This window comes from Pseudochaenichthys georgianus, chromosome 12 (assembly GCF_902827115.2).
Source record: "Pseudochaenichthys georgianus chromosome 12, fPseGeo1.2, whole genome shotgun sequence".
Lineage (NCBI taxonomy): Eukaryota > Metazoa > Chordata > Actinopteri > Perciformes > Channichthyidae > Pseudochaenichthys > Pseudochaenichthys georgianus.
This window is the reverse complement of record NC_047514.1, coordinates 4,984,583-5,004,854: the sequence shown is the minus strand read 5'-3', so window position 1 is coordinate 5,004,854 and position 20,272 is coordinate 4,984,583. Positions and strand designations below refer to the sequence as shown.

The following is a 20,272-nucleotide window of genomic DNA, read 5'->3' as shown; positions in this document are numbered from 1 at the left end:
ATCTCTACGGCAACATCCTCCGGTGTCCCCTCTGCAGTCACCACCGCGACTCTCCTTTGTCAATGAAACGCGAAATAAAAACAGCGTGTTCTCTTCGGTTATCTGATGATTTTAGAGGATGCCCACCGCAGCAAGTGTCTCGCGACTTGAGTGCTTAAAGTTGGAGTGGACACGCGTCAGCTTGCCCACGAGGACCCTGTCTTCCTCATCATCCTCATCATTGATCCCTGCACCAGAGCGCCACCCGTCTACAACCCGGTGCTGTTTGGTCTCATCTGGATCCTGGAGTCCCTGTTTTGCACCGACCCGGTTCTCATCCAGCGGCGCGTGCATGCGGCTGAATGGATCCTGCGGTGCTTATCTTCCTGCTGTACGTGATGATCGCGCACGAGCTGTTCTGCGGCTGGATGCAGTACCGGAGACAGAGCAGCAAGCCCCGCAAACCTGCAGCTGGACCTCTGCTCAGATCAAGGTGAGTGTGCCTGCGTGTGCATGTACGCGATTTAAAAATGGTTTTCATTCATAAGTAGCGGCTATTGATTAGATAATTATACGTTATTCATCAAAAATTAGGACATTTTTGAAACAGCATAATTTTGACAAAGCAGGTATTAGATGTGAATTAGAAATATAATAAATAAATGTATGATGATGTGGAACGTGCTCACCCGAACAAGTCTTTCAGAAATGCCCCTGGAAAAAAGCCAGGAAGTGATTTAATCATTCATATACCTACAGATAATAAAGAACTCTAAAGAATGTTCCAGTAAGATGAGTTTCGGATTGATGGAAGTGTCAAACAACTCAGGACTTTAGGAGACAGTTGCCCGCGTTTAAATTAAGGTCATGAGTTATTGTGACCTATACCTCTTAAACGAAACCTGCGTAACCACTTGTAACCCTATTATATAGGTTTTTGTGCATGTAAATGGTCTGCAAAGGCTAAAATCCCAAAGTTCCCTCCAGAGGAAGTTTCTCTCCCAGACACTCCCTGAAACGCCTCCATTGGACTCCTTTGTTCACTCCCTTAACATAGTGACATGACATCAACACTCACACTTCTATTGGCCAGCACTCCAACACATGTTAGGTAATAGGCCAAGATGATAGGCCAAGGGGGGCGTCATATCTCTAATCGCTTGACCAATTGCCAAAGAAGCAGACAGCTAACTAATCACAGCAGACTGGGCTCTGGTTTCAGACAGAGGGAGAAAAAGAGGTACTGCAGCACAGGCAGAACAATAGAGACCTTTTTGAACATTAAAGCATGTAAACATGTCACATAGAGGCACAAATATGAAATCTGAAAATAAGCATTATAGGCCATAACCCCTTGCCACACATTTAGAAGCTCACTAATGTCTATCCTTCCTTGTCTAAAATGTCATTGTATGCAGCAGTACAGTTATAAAGTCCAGACCCAGAGGTAGTTGAATTGGTTTAGAAAAGTATATTTGAAAAATGTTTTCCTTGAATGTTCTTCTTAATTTTACGATGGCCTAAAAGGGGAGATTTATAGAATCTCCTCAAGATCATTATGAGATGTTTCTTTGAGCTTTAATTACATGAACCTTTTTCTCTACAGCGCCCGGGTGTGTCAGGGAGCCTGGAGGACGAGCGCCCAGTCGTTCAGGCTAGACAGAGGAGGAAAGGACCTGCGGAAGAGTGGACGGATTGTGAGAAAAGCCTAATATAGAAAGAAGTCAGAAGTGTGTGGAGACTGTGAATAATTACTTTGATGACAGAAAACCAAGGCAACAGCAGAAATCATCTTAATGAGGGCGAGGTATGTGAATCTGTCCTGGAAGAGGGGATGTTTTGGAGCCAAATCTAGCTATTTTTTCATATTGCATTGAGACTCAAATTCTTTTTGACAACTGTCTTATAGCCCCAAAGATATTTGGTATCACAGTATCTGTGGCCATATTTCTCAAAATACGCATACAAAATGTCATGTTTTGAACTGCACACAATTCCTTTCCCCTACCATTGTGTTGGAAGCAGTGTTCGAAATGGGGGTAGCCAGGGGGAGCTTGGCTCCCCTAAAGAGGGGGGGAGCTCCCCTGAAGGCCGACTTTGAGATAAATAGGGGGAGCCCAAAAAAATGGTGCATATACACACAGATTAGAAATATTGAGTTTCTGTAAATAAAAGTTCTTGAAATAAATAATAGTCATTGTTCATTACAGTTTCTGAATATTTGTTTTATATTTGTGAATATTTCTGGGTGGCGCTGCATTCTTTATGCCACTGGGTGGCGATGCCGACGCGGTATTTTACATTTAAATATTGATATTTTTTTAACTCTGGCTTTTTAATAAAAAATATGGCGAAACGAAAACAGCCAAGCCTCGCAGCTTTTGGATTCACAAGCAAAGAAGCGAAGGTGTCTACAAATTACAAAGTGAACGGAATAACTTTTAGTTCGCCGGCTGTAAGCGGCGTTAGGGTCGAGTTTGACAGCTCCACACCGAGGGAGAGGCCTGCCGATGCGGAGCCTGAAGATGCTTCAACAACGGCCACAGCTGCCGGCGCCACCTGCAGGGGCGGCGCCAGGAGGGAGCTAGGGAGATCGTTGTGGTTAGCATCTGGTGCTAACTAGCCAGGCTAACCGATATAAGGAGCTTTTTCAACAACAAGGTGGAGGGAGAACTCTCTCCTGTCGGACCGGATAACCTCAGCTCAGGTGAAGTAAAGGACTCTCTCAGTGTTTAGATAGTTCACTTTAGTCTAGTTATCTCAGTGGGTCTCAAACGGTGTGTTTTAAAAGGGGAGTGATTTGTAAAATATCTATAAAGAAATAGAAAATATGTTTACAGTTCTGTTTCATATGGGTGTTGAGAGATGTATCCAGATCTCTTAATTTTGCTCTCAAAGTGCACCAGATTGATGCTTTTAACTTCAATATTAAAAAAAAAATCTTCCCGGGGGAGCATGCCCCTGGACCCCACTAGAGAAGGTGAGGACCCTCCTAGACGAGGTGAGGTCCATTCCCCACTTGTAAAAATAGCAATTTACCCCTGCTTACGCGGGAACACTGTGTGTGGGGAGTGTTGCAGTAGCAAATTCAACTGTAGCGCTGGTGCATTAATGGGAAACCCTTAATGTTTGAGCACCCTCTATGAAACGTCAAGCTACCCCACAGCACCCCCTAGAGAAAATCTCTGGCGCCGCCACTGGCCACCTGCACTAGCGAACCTGACGATGCCCATGACCTGCCTTTTAACTAGAAACAGAAAAGATGGAGTGAGTGGAATTAAAGGTATCCATGGCTTTTCATAAAATTTAAATAAATGTGAGATTTGCAAAGAGGCAAAACGTTTATTGATCTCCCTGCCGCTCGCAGAAAAATCCACGGAGTGCACCTTTCACAATAATGGATTCAGGGAAATTCAGCAGTGATCAACAGAATAACCTGCGGAAAAAGATTTATAAGCACCATAAGAGCCAGGCACACGAAAAAGCGATCGAGATTTTGGAGATGAGAAAAAAAGATGTCCTACCAAACAGGGACGTGCACAGACATTTGGAGGGGCTATTGCTCTAAACTGGAAAAAGGCACCCCTCCCTTTCATCTCTACCCCTGAAAGCCAAGCCTTGTCTTGCAAGATATAATGTGATCTTTATTAACCGGAAGATGATCTCTGTTTTTCTGCCTCTTCCTTTCTTTTGCTGCTTGCATCTGCAAATCTGCTACTGCAAAAGCCATGTCCAATGGCTTTATCTTATATGTATTCCACCTGGTCATGCCAATCATGTGCGATTCACTGCAGCAGTGCTCCTTCATTCTTACTTCTGCCTGCCTCCACCTGCCTCCAGACTTCCATGTAGACCTACTCTTGTACTTATCGTCATTCATTAAAATGCGACAGCTGAAGCAGTACATAGCATCATTTTGTGGAGAATACTCCAACCAGGGGTTTTCATCATACCAGTGGCCCTGAAAAGACCGCCCATATTGATTTGTTGAGAACTGGACCAGAGGACGACAGGGTCCAATTGAGTTTGAAAATTTGACGAAGGCCTCATTGTACTTGATATTGTTCTTCTGAACATGGGCTGGATTGGTGGGGTTTGGTAGCTGTCGCAAAAAAACTAATTCTGAAGGAGCTTTCACTCTTGTGGACTCTGATGTTACTGCCTCATTCTCCATCTCTTCCCTCTCAATCTCCATAATCCTCTCCTTCCATCTCGTCATTCTCAATTCCCGTCTCTTCATTCTCAATTCTTGTCTCTTTCTCCTTATTTTCAGATTCTGTCTCTATCCTTTCTTCATTCTCTGAGTCTGAACTGTTCTGGGCATCATTGTGTTTTGTCTCAGGCTCACCATCTATCAAATACAATTAAGAGAATGTTTTAGAGCTCTTTATAAGGCATTGTTGCTAAGTGTTCAAATAATGAAAGCATTATTACTGTTGTGATCTCCTTTTCACACTATAAAGGAGTTCAAAGATGGAGCTGTCTCCAAAATAAACATTTTACATATATTCGTATTCTTAAACAGAATTATTAGTACCAGAATTAAGTAACATATACACTTAATTCTTTACTGCTATAAAAACATACAAAGACAACTGAATACTAGTGCAGTCAGTTACATTTTAGATTGGAGAAGGTTATATAGTCATTCATGTGAAAATAAATATGTTGCCTACTTGTATAGAATATTTACAACCTGTTATAAAGCCTTTGTGAACCAGTTATCTGGCCATCTTATCCATATTACACTACAGCTAGTAGTAGTATTTTACTAGTTCACCAAGCTCTCAAATGCGCTCTGAACTGGAGGCTTCGGGTTAGCCCCCAGCAGAGAAATATTAACTTCACTCAGCACAAATAGAGGCTTTGCATTTATCACTGATTTAAATATTTGTTTTAATGAGTTATTAGTGTATTCCAACTTATGTAGTGGCTTGACATAATCACAGTGCTTCACCTGCAGCTGCCCTGCTGGCACCTTTTATCCAGCTCTGCAAAGTTGCAATCCTTTTTGTTGCCTCCTTCAGATATCTCTCTCTCTGCTTCAGTCTCCTCTCTCTGTCTTGAAGGCATTCTTAAGCACAGAAATGTAACATTAGGCTATGCATAAAATAACCAAACGATTATTACATTAACTAATTTGAACAGTAATTCACATCATCGTCTCATAACAAAATAAGCTAAGGCGACTACTTGCATTCAGTGACTTGATTTTTAAAATGAAAATAAGGAATATTTTTAGTTTTTTATCATTAAGATATGTAATGTTATAACTATTAAAGAAATGATGGGGACAATTCTGTTTCAATGTAGTTTGACCATTGTAACTGCTGTGCAGACATACTGATAATAATATAGCCCCTCCAAATGTCTGTGCACGTCCGTGGGTCTTTAACGCACCTGCACCAATACAATATGTAAAACATGTAATCACACACATAGCGATATAGAACATAAATAATAAAAACGTACCTGGTTTAACACACTTTAACACTGAAACGAGATATTCATTCAAAAGTTTGTGGGCAAGAAGGAGAAGAAGTAAAATAAGTAGTAGAAGAAGAATGAGGCTGCTAACGCTAAATGCTAACATTACAATAATTGTATTGCTGCGAACAACCACCACGCCATTGAAACATCAACTTTGTTACAATTTTATTTCACCTTGCTATGTGTTTATAAAGCATATTTAAAAAAGGGGGCATTTCTGGGGACAGATTGAGCCGGGGATTGGCCACCAAAGCCAGGCAGGCATTTGGTAGGATCACCATAGCCATATGAGGCCGGCTGCCAGAGGGCTTTCCTTTGCTTCCAGCTGTCAGATTGTAAACAAAGTCACGTGACTAGTGGCAGATGACAGCGCTGAGCGCTGACAAGTTGTATTTTATTGCAGCGAGACGCTACAATACTAATTGTGGGCTTATTATGTTGATTCGGCCACAACAGAGGAAAAAAAGACTTTCACTCTCTCCAGAGGGGCAGGTCAGCCAAAGAGGGGAAATGGGCCGATGCCCGGGCAACATTAGCCGTACCTGTGCACGTCCCTGCTACCAAACAAGGTAGGCCTATTGGCAATCAATGTTGATCTCATGCAGGAAACATACATCTTTCAGTCAACAGAGCGTGCGTGTGACATATTTAGTAGCACGATGTGCACTGAAAAATAGGGCTCCCCCGAAAGCAAATGGGTAATTCGAACACTGGTTGGAAGCAGATGTCAACCCTCAAAACCAGAACTGCTGAGGTAGACATACTTTATCCAGTGGAAATGTTTTTGGTTTTTATGACGAACGAAACAAGATATTGTAGCGCCAGGAAAAGGGAGTCGGAGGCGGTGTATTCAGAACGGAGTTCCAATCTTTATTATCCATTAATTATAGAGAGGTCAACACATCGTCTGCTCTGCTTAACGAGCTAGCAGGAATGGGGGCTAACTCTCCAGGTGTTCCCACTAAAGGGTCCGTGTGGCAACACAATACAGAGGTGAATTATGTCCAATAACGTGTCACCACACAAGCCCCCCCAGAATTCACGTGTAAACAAAATCCGTATGGTGGGGAGGAACAATCCGCCTGCCCCCACGAGACCTGCGCACCGGAGTCGGTACAGCGACCTCCACTCGTGCGGCCCCTGACAGAGGAGGGACCGGAACAACAGCTCCACACTCCCTGACAGGAATCAAAGCCGGGGGTCGGCCCCGTCTCGGCGGCCGAGCCAGCACCACCGGCCGGTCCACGTCCAAGTGAGCAGCCTTCACCCGGTCAACCGAGACGTGCTCAGCCTTACCGCCCATGTCGACCACCAGGTGTTTTTCACCGTGTTCCAAAACCCGGAAAGGTCCGTCGTAAGGGGGCTGCAGGGGGCCTCTGTGTGCGTCGTGACGGATGAAGACGTGCCCAGCTGAGCGTAGCTCCGCGGGAACTTGAGACCCCGACGCACCGTGCTGAGTAGTCGGGACTGGAGCGAAAGCCTCCGCCGCGTCACGCAGAAAAACTCGCTGGGCCGTGGCAGACCAGGGAGCTGACGCATTTGGGAGGAAATCCCCCGGAACTCTCAGCGGCTGACCGTAGACCATCTCCGCTGTAGAACACTGCAGATCTTCCTTGGGTGCGGTCCTCAGGCCCAGCATCACCCAGGGCAGCTTGTCGACCCAGTTACCGTCCGTAAGGCCGGCCTTGAGGGACGCCTTCATGGAGCGATGAAAGCGCTCGCAGAGGCCGTTAGCCTGAGGGTGGTAAGCGGTAGTCCTGTGCAGCTTGACCCCCAAACCGCTTGCCACAGCGTTCCAGAGCTCGGACGTGAACTGAGAGCCCCTGTCTGAGGAAATGTCTGACGGGGTGCCAAAACGACACACCCACGTTGCAATGAAGGCCCGGGCAACATCTGCGGCTGAAACGAGCGGAACTGCCTCCGGCCAACGGGTCGTTCTGTCCACCATGGTGAGGAGGTAGGAAAACCCCTGAGAGGAAGGCAACGGACCAACCAGGTCAATGTTGACGTGATCAAACCTCCTCTCAGGCACCAGGAAATGCTCCAACGGGGCCTTCGTGTGGCGGTGCACCTTAGCGCGTTGACAAGCCACACACTCCCTGGCCCAAGTCCTCACATCCTTTTTCAGCTCATGCCAGACGAACTTCGCGGCCACCAAGCGCACCGAAGGTTTAACGCCGGGGTGTGATAGGCCGTGCACCGCTTCGAACACAGAGCGCCTCCAGCTGGCAGGGACGACAGGCCGCGCCAGGCCCGTGGAAACGTCACACAGGAGGGTAATGCCCGCGTCGCCGAACACTACGTCCTCCAAGCGCAGCCCCGCGCTCTCCACCTTCAGAGCCTGGACGCCGGGATCTGTGACCTGGTCCGCCGCCATGCGAGTATAGTCCAGGCCCAACTGGACGGCACCGATGACGACTCTGGAGAGGCAATCAGCAACCCGGTTCGACTTGCCAGCCACGTGCTTAATGTCCGTAGTGAACTCTGATATGTAGGAAAGCTGCCGCTGCTGACGTGCCGACCAAGGCTCCGCCACTTTTGACATGGCGAAGGTGAGCGGCTTGTGGTCGACAAACGCCGTAAATTCACGGCCTTCCAGCATGAAACGGAAGTGCCGCACGGCCAAATAAAGTCCAAGGAGCTCTCGGTCAAAGGCGCTGTACCTGCGTTCTCTGGGCGTCAGCTGGCGGCTGAAAAAGGCGAGCGGCTGCCAAGCGCCCTCCACCCACTGCTCGTGCACTGCGCCGACCGCGTAGTCCGACGCGTCCGTGGTGATGGAAATGGGAGCCGTAGATGATGGGTGTGCCAGCAAAGCCGCCTGAGCCAACGCGGTCTTGACCTCAGCAAAAGCGACGTCCGCCTCTGCTGTCCAGTCGATCGCCTGGACGGGGGTCTTGCCTTTCAACGCTTCATACAGCAGCCGCATGATGTGTGCGGCCCGGGCGATGAAACGGTGGTAGAAGGTCACCATCCCCAGAAACTCACGGAGCGACCGGGCTGTGAGCGGGCGAGGAAAAGCCGCAACAGCCTCCACCTTCGCTGGCAGAGGTGTCGCACCGCCCTTGGTGACGCGGTGCCCCAGGAAATCAATGTCAGACACCCCGAACTGGCACTTTGCAGGATTGATGATTAATCCGTGTTCGTTGAGCCGTGTGAAAAGGGCTCGGAGGTGGGACAGGTGCTCCTGCACTGAAGCGCTGGCGACGAGTATGTCGTCGAGGTAGATAAACACAAACGGCAGGTCCCGCAGTACCGAATCCATCAGGCGCTGGAACGTCTGAGCGGCATTCTTGAGTCCAAAAGGCATCCGCAGGAACTCAAAAAGTCCAAAAGGTGTTATCACTGCCGTCTTGGGAATGTCCAGGGGGTGCATGGGCACCTGGTGGTATCCACGCACCAGGTCCACCTTGGAAAACACCCCTGTACCGGCCAGATGCGCCGAAAAGTCCTGAATGTGCGGCACTGGATAGCGGTCAGGCGTAGTGGCGTCGTTGAGTCGGCGGTAATCCCCGCACGGGCGGAACCCGCCGTTCGGTTTGGGGACGACGTGCAGGCGGGAAGCCCAAGGACTGTCAGAGCGGCGGACAATGCCCAGGCGCTCCATGGTTGCAAACTCCGCCCTCGCCACAGCCAGCTTAGAAGGGTTCAACCGCCGGGCCCTGGCGTAGACAGGAGGCCCCTCGGTAGTGACGTGGTGCTCCACGCCATGCTTAGTGGTAAGCGCAGAGAAGGTGGGCAGCGACAGGTCTGGAAACTCGGCCAACAGTCTGAGAAACGTGTCTGCCCCTGACAGCGAGCCCGACAGCCCGTCGTACGCTGCGCTGCCAAGTGTGCACACGAGGGAATAAAACGTCAAGGCATCAATCAAACGCCTATTCTTAACGTCCACTAAGAGTCCATGAGCACACAAAAAATCCGCTCCGAGGAGGGGAAAAGAAATGTCCGCTGTCACGAAATCCCAGCTGAAACGCTGTCCTCCGATGCACAAACACATAGGCCTCACGCCGTATGTGCGAATGGGACCGCCGTTAGCCGTCGTCAATCGCAGTCCGTGCCCTCCCCGGGTGACGTCTTCACTCGACGCGGGAACTACGCTCCGTTGAGCGCCCGTGTCACACAGAAACAGGCTCCCCGAAACGCTGTCGCTGACGAAGAGGAGCCTGCACGTGCCGCCGACGCTCAGGGCCACTACCGAGCGCCGGCCCCTCCGTTTCCCGGGGGTTTGTAGCTGCACGGAGCGATGCATCTCTTCGCCCTTGTCCCGAAACGTGCGTGGTAAGAGCACTCTCCGGTGTCTCCACGCCGGCTCGCCACAGCCGTGTCCGGCCCCCGCCATGCTGTCTTGACTGCAGATGGGCTGCTGCGCGTCGCGGCTAACGTCTCTGCACCGGGCTGTTGTGTAGCCAGGAAAAAACGATCCGCTTCCTCAGCCAAGGCACGCGGCTCCGTGACAGGCGTGTTGGCCAGCGCCGTCTGGACCCGGGGAGGCAAGTGACGCAGGAAAATCTCCGTGAATAAAATCCGGGGATCTTCCCCCCCCTAGCAGATTTAGCATTTTCTCCATTAGCTGAGATGGCTTGCTGTCTCCTAGGCCTTGAATGTCAAGTAACTGGCGGGCCCTCTCCTTAGCAGATAAGCTAAATGTCTTAAGGAGAAGGGCCTTAATCGCCTCATATTTGCCATGATGTGGGGGGGCTGCGATGAATCCCACCAACCTGGACGACGTAGAGCTGCCCAGGGCTGCTACCACATGGTAGTATTTCAGGTCCCCGTCACGGACCTGTCGGCAGGCGAAGTGCGCCTCCACATGTGCGAACCATGCCTCCGCGGCGTGCTCCCAGAATTCCGGCAGCTTTACGAACACATCGCGTTCAGCCATGCTCGTTAATTTTCCGGAAACTTTCTCGGAAACGTCAGGGTCACCAGTGTAGCGCCAGGAAAAGGGAGTCGGAGGCGGTGTATTCAGAACGGAGTTCCAATCTTTATTATCCATTAATTATAGAGAGGTCAACACATCGTCTGCTCTGCTTAACGAGCTAGCAGGAATGGGGGCTAACTCTCCAGGTGTTCCCACTAAAGGGTCCGTGTGGCAACACAATACGAGAGGTGAATTATGTCCAATAACGTGTCACCACAATATACCCTTCTGTCTGAGTATCTGTCTCGTTCTCGAACATTGAGGAATGTTCATCAAGATTGATTTTCATTGTGGTTTTGTTGTACCCTACATTGTCATTAAAGAATGGGGAAATTGGTGGCCTCTTCTCTGAAATGTTTTAATTACTCATGTGATGGCAATTGTTGATCTGCTTATTACACACCCTGAAACACACCCCTTACTATGTGTTGTGTTGACACATTAACCTAAAAAAAACCTGTTCATTACTGTGAGTCACAGTTATAGCTTAAACTTCAGCTCTGTGAGCCTGTACTGAGGCAAAGTGGTGCTCTAAGACAGCAATAAGCTAACGTTAGCATGCTAGAATAGTGTACTGATCATGGCTATGCTAATGAAAGCAGGTATATTTTTTTACCGTGTTGAGTGAGTTAGCTTGCTTACATTTTATAAATGCCACCAAACAAAGAGAATGAGTTGCCAAAGGCACTAGAGGAAAAGTCAGACGTTCAACACAAGTCAGTATGATTCATCCTCTGGAAACCATGCATATCTGTCGAGATTCATGAGAATTTGTACAGTAGATGTTGCAATATTTCACTCTGGATCAAAGCAGTGAATTGGCCAAGAGACTGAATTTAGAGCTACACAGCTAGCATATATTTGCTAGCCTTGTCTAACTATGGAGTATGAAGGACACATCACTGATTTAAATCCTTTTGTGTTATCCAAACACATTTGTTGCTTGGTAGTATTTTCAACCATCGACAAAAGACAGAAGAATGTTTGGAAAAAGAAAGAGAGAGGTGTGGACGAGCTCAGGCTGAACAGAGAATCAAACACAAGCAACTTTTACCAAAGTAACCATTGTTTCTGTCACGTGTGAAACCAAAAGTCAACCAACTTATCTACCTATGTCACTTAGTTTGTGTAATCAAGGTGAATATTGTTGCCCAAAACCTGAACCTAACCAATACGTAATGTAGTTGCCTCAACATAACCAAGTTGCTAATTTTCTTTGGATTAAGAAAGTTAACAACATTTTACGAAACTGTGACTGTGCGTCTTTATCTGACAAGTTGGGAATGCCTTCAAATGATATGCAAAAATGCTAATATGACATGGGAACTAGCAATGTATACGTCTTTCGAAGAGGTCGTGTCGAAAGTAAACAAAATAACACTTTAATAAAATAAAGGAGAAGCATAAGAAGACTGAGAAAATGTCAGCTTTGTGGGTTCAGGAAACGTGGTCAAAACCATTTAGTGGCCAACAAAACAGCCCTTCCCATTTGGTTGTTTAAGGGCCGCGGAGCCTACGCCTTATGTCTTTAAACCGGTTATGTGCGCACACATCACACACTCAAACACACCATCACAGTGTCCCATGTGACCCCGTCTGTTTCTGTAGGGGTTGTTGAATTTCTGCCCTCCTGCCTGATCTCAGGACAGCTAACCTGACGGAAACTGAACATACGAGCAGCTTTCTAGTCTCTAATTGTGTTCAGTGAGCGGCAACGCTCTCAGCTCAGCAAACAGCAGTCACACACTTTCAGCAGATGGCCGCTCTGCCACAGGGGTGTTCATTTTCTATATCTCATGGGAGTTGATCTCCACCTCAGCAATAACTCTGACTTATTGTTTTTGTTTATAATGGAAGGAGTTTAACTGAAATGTTTTGTGTGTGCCTACAATATATTTGTGTCTAATGAAAACATCAGCCGGTTTGATATTAAATACATAAACCCAAACACACCCACTAACAGCAATGTCATGTTACATAAAGGACACGTAGGCTTCTGTCATCAGCATTGGTATTTTCACTCCAGTTAAATACTGCAAACGTGTCAAGGCACATCACACAGCTCTCATAGTTGCTACCTGGCTACAACTGAAGTCACCTGTAACGCAGTAAGTCTGAATATTTGTTTATGTGCAGTAATATATGTCATTTTCTTTAATGGATAACAGTGTACAATCTGGTAAATGCAACTCACATCATTTTAAGTTTATTCATCAATTGGTTATTTTTACTCCTTACATGTTTTCAAGTGATGCCATGTGCTATTGAGTTGCCTTAAGTAACCAGGGTTTTGTTGAACACATTAGTAATAGTAAACTACATTGGTAGTAGATTTTTGTGAACTGTATTCATCTCTAGGTTTCAGGTTATAATGTAAAAATCAGTTAAAAATAAATATATAGTTATGAGTTTTGAAAATTATAATATGTAAATGTTGTTTAAGTATATATGGAACCATTATAAACACATTTTGTAATAACCAGCAATAACTGCTGATATGTTAATGGTAAAACTAACATTTGTTTAAAGTGGATAGACTTATTATATTATAGAGAGAAAGATAATATATTCTACCATGCCTCTTGGGGTGAATGAATGAATCCCCTTCTAGTAATATGGAAGCTTTAAATTACTTTAAAAAAATCGAATTGAGTAATACAACAACGAGTCAGAGTCTTAACGTCAAATGTAAGAAACATGTCTGTCAAGTTAGTCTTGTATCTCAGGAAAAAAAAGAATGAAACAAACTATTTTCTCTGTTTTTTACATTTAAATAACCAGGGACAGCATAGTTATCTAACAGTATCATGAATAATAGTAAACTTTTGCAAAAAGCACCATAACTAATGTAAAGGAGGGGGAGGGGTAATAATTTAAGGAGAGGGAAAGGGTTCTTTTAAATCAGGTGGAGAGCAACACTGGGTAATCAAGGAGCCAACTACTAAGTTTAAAACACAATTTATTCAGTAGAACATAACATCTTTACTAAGAAAACTAAAATCAGAGCCGTCTAAAATATAATCTCAGTAAAGATAGTCTAAAACTATGTTAAAATACAATTAAACGTAGTTAAAACAATACAAAGAATTCAAATGTTAAAAGGGTTAAAAGTCTTTTCTCAAAACCAGTCTTTCCAGGGCTGTAAAGCTGCTCCGTCGACCCGCTCTCGGACTGCCGTGTCTTTTAATCCCTTTGTTGCGTGTGCCTTTGTTCCTGGTGCGCTCTGCCTCTGCTGTCTCCTTCAGCCTCTCTCAGTTTCTCTCAGTTTCCGTCTCTGCCTCTGCTGTCTCCTTCAGTTTCCGTCTCTGCTCCTGGTGCGCTCAGAGGACCACTGTACTTTACGCGTCTGTGATTTCTTATCAGCTGGGATGCCTGTCAGTAGAGTGTTCAAGGGGCGGGCAATTTTAGCAAAACCAGCAACGAAGCGTCTGTAATAACCAGCAAGACCTAAAAAGGCTCTTACTTGCCTTACGGTGGAGGGTACTGGCCAGTCGAGTACAGCTGTTACTTTGTCGGGGACAGGTCTTACCCCATCCTTGTCCACCAAATGGCCCAAAAACGTCACCTCGTGTTGGAGGAGCTTACATTTGTCCAGCCGTAGTTTCAATCCATACTGCCACAGCCTTTGGAAAGCCTCATCCAAATGCTGCAGGTGAGAGGAGAAATCAGGTGAGTAAATGATAATGTCATCCAAGTACACTAAAAAGGGACTGTGCCAATGGACCACTTAAACACTGTTGCATCAACCGTTGGAATGTTGCAGGCGCATTACAAAGTCCAAAGGGCATTCGCTCAAACAGGCCAAGTGGGGTGGAAAAAGCAGTTTTCTCCCGGTCTTGGGGATCCATCTCAACCTGCCAGTAGCCGCTGGCCAGGTCAAGAGTTGTGAACCACTCCGCTCGGGTCAGGTTAGTGAGAGTCTCTTCAATCCTGGGCAGAGGGAAGGCATCTTTATGGGTTACAGCATTCAATTTCCTGTAATCAACACAAAATCTCCAACTACCATATTTTTTCTTTACCAACACTATGGGTGCTGCCCAGGGACTACAGCTCTCCTTAATCACGCCTTTCCCTAGCATTCCGGCAAGTAGAGTCTTCATTTCCTTGTATATCATAGGAGGAAGGGGTCGGTACCTGTCTCCGACAGGTGCTGCACTGCCAGTGTGGATACGGTGCTGTACCAGGTCCGTCCGCCCAAAATCCTCCCCATGTGTGGCGAAAACGTTCTCCCATTTGCGCAGCAGGGTGCTTAGCTCTTCCTGTTGCGGTTCGGACAGATCAGGTCTGTTGGCCAAGTCTCTCACCTTCTTTGGTAATGCCTGTTTTCCATCTGTAGTTGCGGCATCCACCAAGGTCACTTCCACGACACAGTCGTCATCAAGGGACAGGTTCAGGTCCATGGACATCAGCCTCGTCTACATGGTACAGCTTTCCAAGCTTCTGGTACCGACCTATAGACAAGCTGTAGGGGTGTGGGTTGTAAACACGTACAGGGACTCTGCCATTTCTCACCACTGCCAGTGTCCTCGCCACTCCCACGTCGCTAGCATCTGGCAGTGCTTCCACCAAGGCACAGTAGTCTGCTCCTTTCGGGCACGACCCCACACCAGCAGCTCACTCTTTGGAGGGACTACAATGTTGTGTCGGCCAGCCGGCCGCACATATCCAAGAGCCCATCTTCTGCCATGGTGGCCTCGACACGTCGACAGCTGGCAAAGGCATCTCTCCAAACTCTGTTGTTCAACTGTGGTGGGGGGGGAAGCAGACTTTCCGGGCCATTTGAAGAGGGCATTCCAACAGGCAGTTACAACATTCATACCAATTATGAGCGGAAAGGGTTCTTTTAAATCAGGTGGGGAGCAAAACTGGGTAATCAAGGAGCCAACTACTAAGTTTAAAACACAATTTATTCAGTAGAACATACAATCTTTACTAAGAAAACTAAAATCAGAGCCGTCTAAAATATAATCTCAGTAAAAAGATAGTCTAAAACTATGTTAAAATACAATTAAACGTAGTTAAAACAATACAAATAATTCAAATGTTAAAAGGATTAAAAGTCTTTTCTCAAAACCAGTCTTTCCAGGGCTGTAAAGCTGCTCCGTCGACCCTCTCTCGGACTGCCGTGTCTTTTAATCCCTTTGTTGCGTGTGCCTCTGTTCCTGGTGCGCTCTGCCTCTGCTGTCTCCTTCAGCTTCTCTCAGTTTCCGTCTCTGCTCCTGGTGCGCTCTGCCTCTGCTGTCTCCTTCAGCCTCTCTCAGTTTCCGTCTGTCCTCTGCTGCTCTTCTCCTTCCCTTTATAGGCGTGTAAATTGGCTCCAGGTGTGGTCACTCATTGTCAATCAGCATGGCAAAGCCAATCCAAACATTTGCATGCAGCAGGAAGTTAAAACCAGTTAAAAAGGCAAACACATTTCAGGGTAAAATCACACAATAAAAAGGTATAAAACACACACTTAAAACCATGCAATAATTAAAATGCATTGCATTGTGACATCAACATGAGTCTTTCTGCAATTAAACATCACCCCTGGATGTTGTGGTGTGTTTCTGACTAAAGGCGAACATGGCATCGGTGTCGCTCAGCTCCCGCCTCAACAAGGCCGTGCGCCAGCAGTACATGAGCCTGCCTCAGGGGGAGAGGGTCCAGGTTACCTACATCTGGATTGATGGCAGCGGGGAGGGTCTGCGCAACAAGACCCGGACCCTAGATGTGGAGCCACAAACCATTGATGGTAATTGTCCTGTTTTTGGAGTCTTTTTCACCCTTTAATTCTGAGCCTCTTACACTTTCACATAAAGAAAAATGTCAAATATGCGTGGAATAGTTTTTTCTATGGGGTATAACTATTGACTCTGCTCTTATATGAATTACTAAGGGCTTCAGTAACTTAATTTACAAAGAGATTGATACCTCTCTTTGGTAAAAATGTAGGCACAAACCAAAGTGCATTAGCTTAGCTTAGCATAAGGTCTGGAAGCAGGTGGAAACAGCCTGGCTCAGTTCCAATTGTAATATAATCTACCTTTCTAAGGCTTAATAATTAACGCTAAGCATATCACTTTTGTTCAAACTATAGAAAACTGAAGTGTAAAAATGACTTGTTGTTGTTGAATGATTTCAAATTCTATTTATTTATTTGCCTTCATCCTCATCTTTCCTTCTTTTTTTTCAACTGATCTGAGATCATGGAAATCCCCCAAACTAATAATACTTGGTTTTCACCTGACTCCCATCTAAATTTAAAACGTTTTCCTGCCAATCACTTGTAAAGGAGATATAAAGGCTATTTTTATTTGTAGGCTACTCTGTAGTACGGTGAGATTACATAAAAGTACTAACAAATAAAGTACATGGAATTAGTTTTGGTGACATCACAGCTAAAGTAGTAACATATCTGGTTTAAAGGCTGAGTTATATTTAGTAATGTTTTGATGATAACATTTAAATGTGTCTTGTCAGATATTCCTGAGTGGAACTTCGATGGCTCCAGCACATACCAGGCGGAGGGCTCCAACAGTGACATGTACCTCGTCCCAGTGCGCATGTTCAGGGATCCTTTCACCCAAGACCCCAACAAGCTGGTCCTCTGTGAGGTGCTCAAATACAACCGCTTACCTGCAGGTACATTACTGACATGTTGTCAATGTATTATTATCCTGTTCAGTAAATCAGGACAAACAAGTTGTACCACTTACCTCTGTTATGTCATGTCTAGAAACTAACCATCGGATGAACTGCAACAAAGTGATGCAGAAGGTTAAAGAGCACATTATTTGGTTCGGCATGGAGCAGGAGTACACGCTGTTGGGAATAGATGGACATCCCTATAGCTGGCCCACAAATGGATTCCCAGCACCCCAAGGTACATCATCTGTGATTATTTTCTATTCCTTTTCCGTTCATTTATGTGGAAGAAATATCGAGAAAAATACACTCTGTGTTAAGCATTCTTTATAAAGTGTTTTTAAGTTGATAACTAATGATTATTTACTTAATCGGGCATCAATATTCAAAAACAAGGAACATGTGAAAAAAAAACATAAAATCTGCAGCTGTTTAAATAGCTGCAGGGAAGAAAAAAGAAAAGTTAGCTTTCACACAGTGGGCGGGGCTTAGGGTTTGCTTGACTGATGTCAACATGCTGTCAAACTGTCAGTATGCCAATGCCAAAATATGTTTCTGAAAGTTCACATGTTATCAAACTGACCTACCTACAGTTGGATGGTTTACACCTTGTTAGAATCCTCGGCTGTGATTGGTTGTTTTTCTTTAATGTATTCAAGTGGAATCTTTCAAATGCCATTAGAAACACTGGTTGGAGAAACTGGTTTGTTTTCACAGATTATGTGTCTCATGGTTTAGGGTTACGGTTAGGGTTAGGGTCAGGATGAAGGGGTCTTTTTTAATCAAATATGACAACAATTATTAAAGTTGCTATTCCCTAACAATGTTGCTACAAAAATAAAGTTGTTTTAGGATTGGCAATTAATGAAAATGTGTTATGTTTTTTTTTGTACAGGTTTATATTCGTTTTTGTCTTAACAAGCTTCCAATTATGTCACCCAATTGAAGGACCCTACTACTGTGGGGTGGGGGCAGACAAAGCCTTTGGACGGGACATTGTGGAGTGCCACTACAAGGCCTGCCTCTATGCTGGGGTCAATATCTACGGCAGCAATGCTGAAGTCATGCCATCTCAGGTAAATGTTCTTATGCGCAGTGGAAAGACGATACTAAAACGATGCCTTAACTTGAATTATTGTTCCTTGTCCTTTTTGTTTAACACACCAATTAATCTAATTCTCTGCTTACTTCAGTGGGAGTACCAGGTGGGACCCTGTGAAGGAATTGAGATGGGCGACCAACTGTGGGTTTCACGCTTCCTGCTGCATCGTGTGTGTGAAGATTTTGGAGTTGTTGCAACACTGGACCCCAAACCAATGACGGGCAACTGGAATGGCGCTGGTTGTCACACCAATGTCAGCACCAAGCAGATGAGGGAAGAAGGAGGACTGGAGTGAGTAAACACACCCTTTAATACTCTAAAGTTTATAATCAATGTATGTGTACAACACCTTGTCTAAAATTGTCGCATGAATTGAACCTTACTCATATTGAAATATTTTGTCTTCTCAAAGTAGAAATGTTAAGTGAAACAATAGATTTCCACCAAATGTATGTTTTCTGTGTCATTAAATGTTTAAGGATAGAACATTCATTCAAGAAAAACTTCATTAAGAAATATGACTGTAAACATTATTTTAAAAGAAAAAACGTACTTATTTGGACTTGCATTCACCAGGCATCATGCCCACACAAACATGAATTCAAGTTAAATAAAATGTGGTTTGTTAAGACAATACTATTTAAAGAAAGCTTTCAACAGAGCTCGCAACAGAAACGTTGTTATTTGCTTAGCAACACATTACTCCACTGTTTCTGTACAAAATGTTATTTGCTGCTATATCAATGCTTTGTATGCCGTACAGAGCCTTTAACCAGGCTGCATTGTATTTACATAAAAAATAAGACATTGTTACTCTTTTTTTTGTGACAAAGCTTGGTCATATTTGTTGTCACTTATAAATAGATAACATTCGTCCACAGACAGTCTCTGGAGCAACCAATATCTAAACCGTTTTTCTTTACTCCTCTAATGACAGGTTTATTGAGCAGGCCATTGAGAAGCTGGGCAAAAGGCACAAGGAGCACATCCGGGTGTATGACCCGAGGGGGGGGAAGGACAACGAGAGGCGTCTCACAGGACACCACGAAACCGCCAGCATCCATGACTTCTCTGCTGGAGTGGCCAACCGAGGGGCCAGCATCCGCATCCCCCGCCCGGTGGGTCAGGAGAAGAAAGGCTACTTCGAGGACCGTCGACCTTCAGCTAACTGTGACCCGTACGCCGTGACCAAGGCCATCGCATACACCTGCCTGCTTCATTCAGAAGACAGGGAGGAGAGCGAAGAGGAGAACATACCTGCTATGTAGAAAAATATACAAATATACATCTGCCTGCTAGTTAGACACTTTAAAAATGTGGAGACATAAAGGATTCAGGTTTATTGACGTTGCTATATTTATTATGAGATACATTTTCACGAGATACAGTACTAGTAAATGTTTCTAGAAACAGGGAATATCACTTTATGTAAGCCTATGTATTATTATTACATGTGTTGGGTAAAGAGAAATAAAGACACAGCAGTGCTCTACTTGCCGGGATCGCTTGTTTGTTTGTTTGTTAAATATTAGAATACAAAATCAAATGTAAAGTAAAAACAAAAAAAACTAGGGATTAGCAGTATTAGTATCCAATACTTTCTGAGATTTGATTAATGTAATAGGCTATTGAAAAAGATGTGAAGGATTTTCTTTCACGGGTTTTTAAAGGTGGTTGAGATTTTAGTGTTCTCTGTCAACATCATTTCATTTCATTTCATTTCAAACCTTTATTTAGACAGATAGGTCCCTTGAGATCATGGATCTCTTTTACAAGGGAGACCTGCATCAATTTAGTTCCACGTGAAACATAAAAACAACATAAAAACAAACAATAGAGGACATCATATTTACATATTCACCAACACTTACAAACACCCATAGTGTCAGAAAGCATCTCGTGCAGACGTGCCTTAAAAACATTCAGAGAAATAAAATTGCTCAATTTTAATTTTGACTGTCGGCTGTTCCAAGCAAGTGGAGCTGCGCACATAAAAGCCGTCTTACCAGTCCTCACTCTTGGCACATCTAACAAGACCACATCCTGCAATCTCAGACAATAGCTGCCCGCAACTTTCTGCTTTACCAGAGAACAGATGTAATACGGGAGTTTGCCCAACATACTTTATAAATAAAAGTGTACCAGTGACTGAGCCT

General features: G+C 45.1%; 1 protein-coding gene across 2 annotated transcripts; it reads left to right on the top strand.

Moving 5' to 3' along the window:
* Window positions 1-23: 23 nt before the first annotated feature.
* On the top strand, window positions 24-19,609 carry LOC117456344 (glutamine synthetase-like). 2 transcript variants are annotated; one of them, XM_071205088.1, is made up of 8 exons: window positions 24-472; window positions 1,586-1,786; window positions 15,947-16,121; window positions 16,850-17,011; window positions 17,106-17,252; window positions 17,963-18,090; window positions 18,208-18,407; window positions 19,054-19,609. In XM_071205088.1, exons 2-8 carry the CDS (start codon window positions 1,739-1,741, stop codon window positions 19,382-19,384), a joined length of 1,191 nt encoding a protein of 396 aa, XP_071061189.1. In that variant the 5' UTR covers window positions 24-472; window positions 1,586-1,738; the 3' UTR covers window positions 19,385-19,609. The 2 variants fall into 2 exon arrangements, with proteins under 2 accessions (XP_071061189.1, XP_033952084.1); XM_034096193.1 differs by lacking the exons at window positions 24-472; window positions 1,586-1,786 and adding an exon at window positions 12,461-12,495.
* Window positions 19,610-20,272: the final 663 nt, after the last annotated feature.

Bases quoted from the DNA above. Each gene is read 5' to 3' on its own strand.
- LOC117456344 (XM_071205088.1), top strand. From the start codon at position 1,739: ATGACAGAAAACCAAGGCAACAGCAGAAATCATCTTAATGAGGGCGAG. The intron at 16,122-16,849 runs GTAATTGTCCTG...GTGTCTTGTCAG, and splicing joins GGAGCCACAAACCATTGATG to ATATTCCTGAGTGGAACTTC. The intron at 18,408-19,053 runs GTGAGTAAACAC...CTCTAATGACAG, and splicing joins AGGGAAGAAGGAGGACTGGA to GTTTATTGAGCAGGCCATTG.